The 9,652-nt window shown below is 46.0% G+C and overlaps 2 protein-coding genes across 2 annotated transcripts; one reads left to right on the top strand and one right to left on the bottom strand.

Annotated features, from left to right (window-relative positions):
* Window positions 1-1,660: 1,660 nt before the first annotated feature.
* LOC120675232 (probable beta-1,4-xylosyltransferase IRX9L) lies at window positions 1,661-5,494 on the top strand. Its single transcript, XM_039956346.1, has 4 exons — window positions 1,661-2,020; window positions 2,190-3,164; window positions 4,252-4,501; window positions 4,938-5,494. Exons 2-4 carry the CDS (start codon window positions 2,245-2,247, stop codon window positions 5,106-5,108), a joined length of 1,341 nt encoding a protein of 446 aa, XP_039812280.1. The 5' UTR covers window positions 1,661-2,020; window positions 2,190-2,244; the 3' UTR covers window positions 5,109-5,494.
* A 245-nt stretch (window positions 5,495-5,739) lies between these two features.
* Window positions 5,740-8,166, bottom strand: LOC120675233. Its single transcript, XM_039956347.1, has 2 exons — window positions 7,715-8,166; window positions 5,740-7,299 (listed from the first exon to the last, which is right to left on the bottom strand). Exons 1-2 carry the CDS (start codon window positions 8,054-8,056, stop codon window positions 6,553-6,555), a joined length of 1,089 nt encoding a protein of 362 aa, XP_039812281.1. The 5' UTR covers window positions 8,057-8,166; the 3' UTR covers window positions 5,740-6,552.
* Window positions 8,167-9,652: the final 1,486 nt, after the last annotated feature.

Here is a 9,652-nt window from a genome sequence, read left to right as displayed (position 1 = left end):
TAAACCGGTCGGCATACCTCTCGGAACCGGTTACACTGCGATTTTGAATTTGGTTTTGAATTCAACCGGTAACCGGTCAAACCAGTCCTATAAATCGCTATCGGAGGGCGGCGGTTTCACCAGACCGGTCGGAAAAAAAAACCCTGCCGCCGATGAGCACGCGTCAAACCGAGCAGACAGGGCCAGCCGCCGCGGCCCCATCCGCGTCCGCCAGCTGGCCGCCGCCGGCCTCAGGTGTCAGCTCCTCGTGGGGGCTACCAGGTGCGACACGCGCCGTCCGATCGGCACGGCGGCGGCTCCGATGCACGCCACGTCGCGAGCCGGCGGCGGGTGGCGCGTCGCTCGTGGCCTCCTCGAGTCCTCGCGACTCCACCGTCTGCCTCTCTGGTGGTTTGAAGCTTACGCTGTTTTCAGACAAAGCCCCCTGCGGTTAAGTTTATTCGCGGGAGATTAGATTATATAAAGACTTTGCCGCGAAGCTTTTCGGTTATTTCTTAGAACGCACTTAAAGCAAGGTTTTTGGGTCCGGCGAGAGGGACACCAATTCGGGTGTCTTTAAGATTCCCGCATTGGATGCGTGCAGCACATGACATGGATAGATGGTGGTTGCCATGTGAACAGATCTTTAGGTGCTCAAAGAAAGGTGGTATATTGTATATTGGCATATCTCACATGGATGGAGAGAGGAAAGCTTTTCCATCTTGTCATGTACTAATATATAGTAGGATGTTGCAAACGAGTGTGAACAAGCTAAGAATGAATATATATATTTTTTATTACAAATACATAATTGCGAATTACAAAGAGGAATAAATGTTTGAATAATATGCTCTCAATGAGAATCCCCTACCCATTTAGTGTACTGAGATATACATTGTATCTAGTCAGATTTAATGTCTTTAATACATTTTGAAGAAATATGCGTTTAAGGTTAACAAAATTTGCACTTTGCATTTAGCAGATGACTAAATATACCTTCTAATTAGGAGAAAACGATGATGAGATACTTCATTTTCATCTATACACATCATAGGATGGCTTAATCGTCTAGATAGTTTTAGTTTCCCTATCATCCATTTTTGCAGCAACAAGGATGGACACAATGCTTTTACTGATGTAAATAAGAGTCATGGAATTTTCATTTTATATAAGGATGCCTTCGCAGTACCGTTACATATACAACTTATGCCGCAGTTCCGTCCGTTGCACATAGAACTTGTGCTCAGCTCAGTTCTCTTGTAACTTCTAAATAATATATTCTTTCTTCATCATATTGATAGCACTAAAGAAAAGTCTTAAATCTTCACCATACATTACGATGATGATTTATATAATCAATAGCGTAAAGCATATATATTATACAAAAAATTCAATGTAAACATGTACTAGAAATGTAAACATATAATAACCATAGCATATGTATGTAATAAACTTAGCGACTTTTCTTTTTTTTTGAAAGAATTAGCGACTTTTCTCAAAAGGAAATTTGTTCCGAAGAGATCAAGAGTACTCAAGTCTTTTCCTTGGCCATACCGCATTGAACTCGCGCCACAAGCACTGTCCACCCTATTGGAGGGAGGTATGGCTATCAATGATGGGCATCCTAAAATACCGGGATCTCAGGGGTTTAAATGCAACGGGGGCTCTCGTCTTCCTAACCTTCCCGACGACGACCGGGCCGCCATATCCTCCTCTCCAACTCTTCCCTCTTCTCTATCTACCCTCTCTCGCTCTCTACCTCACCAACCCCTACCTCCAGGGGCGAATTCCGAGGCGGACGCAAGAACAGGGAAGCGTAGCCATAGGGAATTGCCTCATGAGGTGATCCGGCACGCGAACGGGTCCCCGGGCTGGGATTCTAGTCCCAATCCCCTCCGCGTCGGCGGGCGCGCCGCCACCCGGATCAGGCGTCCTCGCGCCATCGACCCCATCTCTCGTCCTTCCGTCGCCGTCTCCCTTGGGCGGCCGCGGAGTAAAGATCCGCCGGCGCCTTGGGATCGTTCGCTTCTCCTTTTTGTCGGTGAGGAAGCCCCTACCTCGCTTGAATCGATAGTTCGTTTTCCTTCTGCGGAATTTGAAATCTTCCTTCCGGGGAGGATGCTCCGACCCGTCCATTTTGTTCTGGATTCATGTGCTGCGTCGTGGAGTGCTAATAGCTGGTAATTTTCGGTAATTTTACTCCACGTTAGGTGCGCAGCTGGACTCGGTGCTTTACATGCTTGACGCTGGTGCTGAGCTCCTGCAATGGCCCGAAGGAATGCCGGCGCAATGCCGCGGGAGGGGTCGGCGGGGTCAGTGAAGGACTGGTCGGAATTCGACCCCTCGCCGTCCCCCAAGCTGGCGTACTCGCATTCCTACGTCGCGATGAGGGGGCTGTTGACGTCGGTGGCCTCTCTGGACCCTATCCTGATGTCAAGCAGCCTCAAGTCTTTGTGGGCAGCTTTGTCGTCTCACAAGCACGCTCGGTCCTTGGAGAGGCCGAAGTCCAAAGGGGTGAACTGGAGGAGGCCCATGGTCCATCTGCTTGTGTGCTTCTTGGTGGGAATTTTCATTGGATTCACACCACCCTTCTCTGTTGATTTATCGGATAAGATAGACTCTGAAAATGATATGTTTCCGTTTGACGGAGATGTGGTTGACAGACAAATGCTGGAACTTAAGAGTACAAAGTTGGAACCGTTTGCGGCAGAGACCGAAGCAGTCGAAGAACAACAGGTTGATGAGAGTCCTCCAGTTCCTGCGATGTTGGATGATGAGGTGGACTTCATTGAAGCCTCTCATATCGTACCTTCTGTTAATGACTCTGACTTTGTTGTGAGGAAGCAGCTGATAATTGTGACAGCAACTTCTGTTCGCCCACACCAGGCGTATTACTTGAATCGTCTGGCACATGTGTTAAAAAATGTGCCACCTCCTCTTCTGTGGATTGTGGCGGAGTGGCCATATCAGTCCCGTGAAACAGCGGAGATCCTGAGGTCTTCTGGGGTTCTGTACAGACATCTCATCTGCAACCGGAACACCACGAACATAAGAAAGATTATTGTTTGCCAAAAGAACAATGCAATTTTTCATATAAAGAAGCACCGCTTAGATGGTATAGTCCATTTTGCTGATGAGGAGCGAGCATACTCGGTTGATTTATTTGAAGAGATGCGGAAAATCAGGTGAAACTTCTGTGCTGACACTTTCTTTATGGTACAGGAATTTATAATACTTCTGTTTATCAAAAAATCATGGATGAGTTTTAGAATGATGGATGATCTGAACATAGTTTGGTTATGCATGGTTTACTGATATACAATAGTCATCAAAATGTTTTGAATTTATTGCTTTCTTGCTTATGCTTTCCTTTTGTGATGTATATTGCCTGTTGATGTTCTAAAATCTTTAACTGCCTGTTCTGTAAACCATATGCTCGTGCATACTAGTTAGTAGTTACTTTAATGATACAATCAACTCTGCTAAAAAGACACTTTTCTTGAACCTAAAGATATGCAGTGTATTGGTATGAATGGAGATGCATTTAGGTGGACCTAGGACCTTGATGCAGGGATCCAATCCTTCCTTTTTGGCTTTTTTGTTCCACTTTTACCAAGTATTCCTTTCCACTAACTTTAATTTTATTTTCCGTGTGCTCTGGTGCTTGCTAGAGCTATAGTTTATATACTGCCCCACCATACTAAATCGTTTTTTTTTCCTCAGAATTTTAGTAGGAAACAGAGCTTTATCATCTTCTTTGCACTAAATAAAAGCTTGCTTGATGATTACTTTAGATGCTTTTGAGATATTATCCTACAAAGCATATCACTTCTTTAGTCATTGAGCTAACTGTGTTTTGGTGTGAAGATGTAAATTGTAATGTAGAACATCCTTGTCCAATTGTAACTGAAAATTATAATAGGTGTCCAGCAACCACCTGCATTAGAGTACAGAGTAATAATGTTTCCTTGAGTTTCTGGCACGAAAGGAGACTACAAACTCCTACTCCATATATAGTTTTAACAATTGTCATCTTGTGATGAGAACGCTAAATGAGCTGTCACCTGCTCAGTCCTGGATTATATCATCAAACCACCTGATGATGTGGTGGTGTTGCGTGGGAGAGGGGGGATGTATCTTGTTGAATTTTTATATGCAAATATATGTTATTTGATACACGGTAATACTCACTGTTACCACTTTCTATGAGCATTTTTCCTCTTCTAGTGACAACGAGAATGTTCCCTCATGATTTTGTGCTATATTCTGCAGGCGATTTGGTACATGGCCAGTAGCAATACATGTTGGGGCCAGGTATAGGGTGGTTTTAGAAGGGCCCCTTTGTAGGGGTAATCAAGTCACTGGATGGCATACAAATCAGAGAAGGGGTGTACCTCGTCGGTTTCCAATTGGTTTCTCTGGGTTTGCTTTCAACAGCACTATACTTTGGGATCCCCAGAGATGGAACAGCCCCACTTTAGAGTCTATTATACTCCATTCAGGTGGCAGAGGTGGCTTGCAGGTGATTTCAGTTATATTATTTTCAGAAAAAGAAAAAACAAAGCAAACAACTATATAGTGGTTTTCCTGATAGAATCCAATCCACTGTGTTGATGTTATTTGCCCAAGTCTAATCCAGCAGATCATGCTGTAGTTTGAGTATCTTTGTTGAATGGAGCTTTAATATAAAGACGAACTATCAAACTAGGTTCAGTGAACTATTGATCGTGAGATACAACCTATCAAAATAAACCACAAACCAAATGTAACCATTTTATCATACTCTAGTGCTGATAGAAAGTAGTAAGTATCACAGGACCATTTCATCAGTGTAGTTTGCAGCAATGAATTGTACGCAGGTCTGGAATAAAAAACTAGTGTACATAAAGATGCCTTGTTAAAGCGCATGAAGAAGTCTTCTATACACTGATGGCCTGATGCATACTGTGGCATTGCAGGAGTCACGATTCATCGAGAAGCTCGTGGAGGATGAGACTCAAATGGAAGGCCTCGCGGACAACTGCAGTCGGGTCATGGTCTGGAATTTCGACTTGGAGCCTCCCCAGCTCCACTACCCTACTGGCTGGCTGCTGCAGAAGAACCTAGATGCCGTCGTGCCTATAACCTAACCGCATTGCTGCTGCCCTTTTTGTTTGCGCCTCCTAGTGTGGAATGGTGATGATGCCTTCCTGAACTTGGTAGCGTCCAGGATCATGCGAAGCTGCTCTGCCAAGACCCTGGTTCGAATAATGTGATGCTAGTAACAACAGTTGAAGAAGCCTGCCTGACAAAAGAAAAATTCTTTCTCCCCCGCTGCGCTGCATTCTTTTCTGTGTTAATTCTTTCTTTCCCTCCATGCTCCTCAAGCTAGATATAGGTTTGTACATTTCCTTCCTTTTTCTTTTCTCTTCTGTTCTATTCGTTACATACATACATGCATACATATATTCATTCATACATACATACATCGATACATATTACCTTACATAATGTAAAAGAAAGCAATTTCACGACACTTGATGATGTCGCATCTTGCGTTTGGCAGGGGTGGTTCGATTCGTTGTTAGGAGACAATCAATCGGTCGATGAGCATATATCAGATAAGGCAATTAAGCTGCAGTGCAGTGTTATCGTTTGATAGCAGATCAGAGCTCTCTCTCTCTCTCTCTTCTCACTGATTAGTAATGCATGCGTGTATCTTGGTCAATTCACATGTAGGGATGTAGCGCCAAATGGAATTGCAACAAGGGACTGCATATGTACTATGCTAATTAACAACTCTGCAACTGCATCATTGATAATGAACTCCAAATATCCGAAAGGTAAAGGAAGCATCCACATGAATAGATCTTAATCATCTCCAGCCTCGTCTGCTGTAACAAGAACGAGCACTGATTCTGACTAAGCATGCTCATCAAGCATATATGGCCTGCAGTCAACAATAGCAGTGATGTCATTCTCATCTGCCAACTTGTAGGATACATACAGATCAAGGAATGCACCCACAGCAACCAAGAGAGGGGAAAATGTTACAGTTTCATCCCCCTCCCTCAAATTTTCTGTCGTTCAGAATGAATACCCTCCCACCATTTCCATTCCTCAGCCAATCACTAACTACACAGAAAGCATTGCACAAGAGTAACGGCGTTACATCTAAACATAGATTGCTCGCTTTGCTCCTACCAGTTCATATTCACTGCAACCACATATATTTTATCAGATCCCCCTGATGCTGCATTTTTTTCAATGAAGAATGCAGACATAGATAGAGCTGATGTTGCAGGTACACTGCCTGAATTGGTTGATCTTCTCCACGCTGCTTCTTTCTGTTCCATGGTTTCATTTGGCTGCTGCCTGCGGCTGAATCATGTGTTCCTTCTGACCAAAATTCTGCAACTGCCTGTACATGAGATGAAGGAAATTTCACGGTCATAATGCTTCCTTTTCTGCCAGGGTCACCTGTACTATTCTTTCTCTGAATTCATGAATGAGCTAGCCGCCACAAACTATAACACAAGATACGTATAGAGCTGCCACAATGCCGCACAACCAATCACTACCTGTGTTACTATGTTAGAGTAGCCTGAACCATGACCCCAGGAACGGGAAGACTGCCACCAACAAGCGCATCAAGATTGGTGCCTGCTTGTACCTGGTACTGCCGAGTCCCGTCGTTCTTGGCATTCCTCGTTGTCGTCTCATTCTCATCCTTGCTGGGGGAGCTCCTAGTCCCTGTCCTGCTCCCCTGCTGGCAGCAGCAGCATCCATGTCCTCCTCCTCAGTCACTGCAGGTCGCGGTCTCTTGCTGTAATCAGTATTGCCATCTGAGAATGAGCTCCTCCTCCTCCTCCTCTTCTCCTGGGTGGCAACGTTATCGTCATTCAGTAGTTCATCCCATCCTCCAAAGTTGTCACTGCTTTTGTTGCCTTCGCCATCTTCACCACTGCTGCCCTTGGTGCTGTTTTCAGCATCAGTAAAATCATTAGAAACCCATGACTGGTAGTTGTCCTGCTTCCTCCTCCTCCCTCTCCCCTCATAATAGCTGCTGCTTCTGCTGTATCTGTTGCCTCGACCACCTGTTGCAAAGTCGGCGGCATCCTCTGGGTAATCTTCTTCTTCCTCATCATCTTCTTCTTCGAATGGCCCCCTCCACCTGTCATCGCGGTTGCTTCTTCTCCTTCCCCATATGGCGTCGAGGAGAAATGATATGGCTGACTGGCCAAGCGGGATTGCCATGGCCATAAGGAAGGCCTTGGGCCCCGTTGCAACAAGCATTGACACCAGCATCACCGGTAGCAGGAACCCGTATGTCTTAAAGACCTAGGCATTCAGCATAGCAAAGTAGGGCATTCATCAGTTCACTTTTACAAAAATGAAGCATGATGATTGATTGATCGACTGCAGTACTGAAATCTCATGCATGCTTAGTTACGGACGACATGTAACAAGCAGGGGCAGAAGTTGATGCCGAAGGTGGGTTAATTGATTGTAGAATGACTAGTTGTCTGTTGATGAGTTCCAATAACAGAATTATAAGTAACGATTTGATCTCGTTCTACCAGGGGAAAGAAATATATAGATGCTTCTGATAATTTAATTCCTCAAAAAAGGACGATGATTTGATTTGCTTGCAGGTAGCCTCACTAGTTGCATGTACTAAACCAGAAGGAACGCACGGATCTGTCAAGATTCAAGCAGGCGACAGCTAGAAACTGAAATCTCGTAAGTAGCACACCTTGGAGAACCATGGCTCGCCGAACAGCTCCGCGGCACCGCCGAAGCCGGGGAACGCCTCATCCTCGTCCTCGTAACCGTCCTCCTCCTCCAGAGACGAGTAGCCGTACTCTTGTTGGTTGGGCTCGGGGTCGGACCACCACTTCCTCCTCGCCGCCCTGCTGCTCGTGCTCGCGGTGGCGCTGTCTCTTCCACGAGCGTTGACGTTGGAAAACCACCAGCTGGAGGAGCGGCGGCGGAGAGAGGAGGTGAGTGGAAGAGGGGCCTTGCCTGGTGGCGCTGGAAGCGGCGGCGCAGGGGTAGCAGCCACTAGGAGCCGCACGCCAAGGCCAACGCCGAGCATATCTTCTTCATTGCATTGCCTGGCGCTGCCCGCCGCTCGGCCCCGGGACAGACAGAGCTGTCCAAAGTACAGAGAGGGCCGGAGAGCCCCGAGGAGATGGGGAGAAGATAATCTTGGTTTTTTTTTCTTTTCTATATTTTACTTGTGTATTTTAATATCATATTTGGGCGAAAAAATAAATTTATAAAAAAACTAAAAAAAATCGACTGCTCGGGTCTCCCTGCTCCAAACTAATTCAAAATGGAAAAAAACCAAACGCAAAGCATTTTTGTCCATATCAGCATTTACAAACATTTAATGGTGAACTGATTAGTAAATAAAGCTTGACCTAAAAAGGAAGATAGAAGAAGCTCTGCCTTGTTTTTGGATCGCGCATGTTTTGTACGTATTTGTTTTTTTTGAAATTAAGGTAGGAGCACTGCCATGTTATATAAAAAGAAGGTGCCTCATATTAAGGGAAACAAGGTCAAACCATACAATGCTTAGTTAATTAAGGAAAACCGAGCGAAAATCCAACACGACGTCACACCACCACATCCTAGGAAAAAACCAACAAAAAAACTATCAAAGCAAGTGCCGTCATGTACCGCTGTTCCATGTCAAAACTGGCGCAGCCGGCTGCAAGGTTGAGTAGAGACCCGCCGCTCCTCCATCTGTCAGGACGGCGATGGCGTAAAGATGTCTCTCTGTTTTCGTATTGCTGTAGCCAGCTCTACACAAGTAGCCGGCTCACGCACGCGCTGCTTAGGTTCTAGTTCGGGGATCGGGTGCTCTCGCTGTCTCGTCAGGCGCCGGAGCGAACATTTCGTCGTGGTTCATGGATCCGGCGAGTGACTACTGCATTCCGGCGGCATAGTGTCGCGTGTCGCACCTCTCGGGTTTCCTCAAGCCGAGTCGCGTTCGCTGTTTCTGGTGTAGTCACCACGGCGCCACCTAAGCCTTTGGTGCAGACTCAGTTCGTGCTCGCTAAGATGGATGAGCGCGCAGCGACAGAGGATTCGCGCTATGAGCACCTAATGGAACATCTGGACCTTCTGTTTGCTCAGGTCGGTAATCTCTCCACCAATCAGCAACAGATGGCTGCCCAATTTGAGACCTCCACCAAGATTGTTGAGCAATTACTGTTGGATCAACGCACCTTGAGTCAGCAGATCGAAGTGACTGGTCAGGCTGTGGCTAATTTGACTCTGCATCCTCCACGTCCATCCAGCCCAGTGTCTGAACCTCCTTCTCCTCCACATCGACGCTTCGCGGCAGGTACTTCTCGTTTTCCTGGTCGCCCTTCCCCCAATGGTGCTTCCCGGCATTCCTCTGATGGCGATAGTCCAATTCGAGCGGTGTTACCTAAATTATCATTTCCTTGTTTTGATGGGTCGGATCCTACGATTTGGAAGGATAAATGTGTCGACTACTTCACCTTGTGTAACATTCCTGAACCTTTCTGGACTACTACTCTGCATTGCACATGGATGATAGGGCTGCTAAATGGGTGCAAGTGTATAAACTTGAGCATGCTTGGATTCTTGGAGTGATTTTATAGAGGCTGTTGAGCAGAAGTTTGGGGCTACTGACTATAGGGAAGCTCTGAGTGGTTTG

The sequence above is a fragment of the Panicum virgatum genome, chromosome 5N, assembly GCF_016808335.1.
Source record: "Panicum virgatum strain AP13 chromosome 5N, P.virgatum_v5, whole genome shotgun sequence".
Lineage (NCBI taxonomy): Eukaryota > Viridiplantae > Streptophyta > Magnoliopsida > Poales > Poaceae > Panicum > Panicum virgatum.
The sequence above is the reverse complement of the archived record's forward strand: the minus strand, read 5'-3'. Positions and strand labels throughout refer to the sequence as shown.

What these genes read in the sequence shown, in the direction of transcription:
- LOC120675232 (XM_039956346.1), top strand. Translation starts at nt 2,245, where the DNA reads ATGGCCCGAAGGAATGCCGGCGCAATGCCGCGGGAGGGGTCGGCGGGG. An exon ending in GAAGAGATGCGGAAAATCAG is followed by an intron (nt 3,165 to 4,251) that starts GTGAAACTTCTG and finishes TATATTCTGCAG; the next exon opens with GCGATTTGGTACATGGCCAG. An exon ending in GTGGCAGAGGTGGCTTGCAG is followed by an intron (nt 4,502 to 4,937) that starts GTGATTTCAGTT and finishes GTGGCATTGCAG; the next exon opens with GAGTCACGATTCATCGAGAA.
- LOC120675233 (XM_039956347.1), bottom strand. Translation starts at nt 8,056, where the DNA reads ATGCTCGGCGTTGGCCTTGGCGTGCGGCTCCTAGTGGCTGCTACCCCT. An exon ending in GCGAGCCATGGTTCTCCAAG is followed by an intron (nt 7,300 to 7,714) that starts GTGTGCTACTTA and finishes CTGAATGCCTAG; the next exon opens with GTCTTTAAGACATACGGGTT.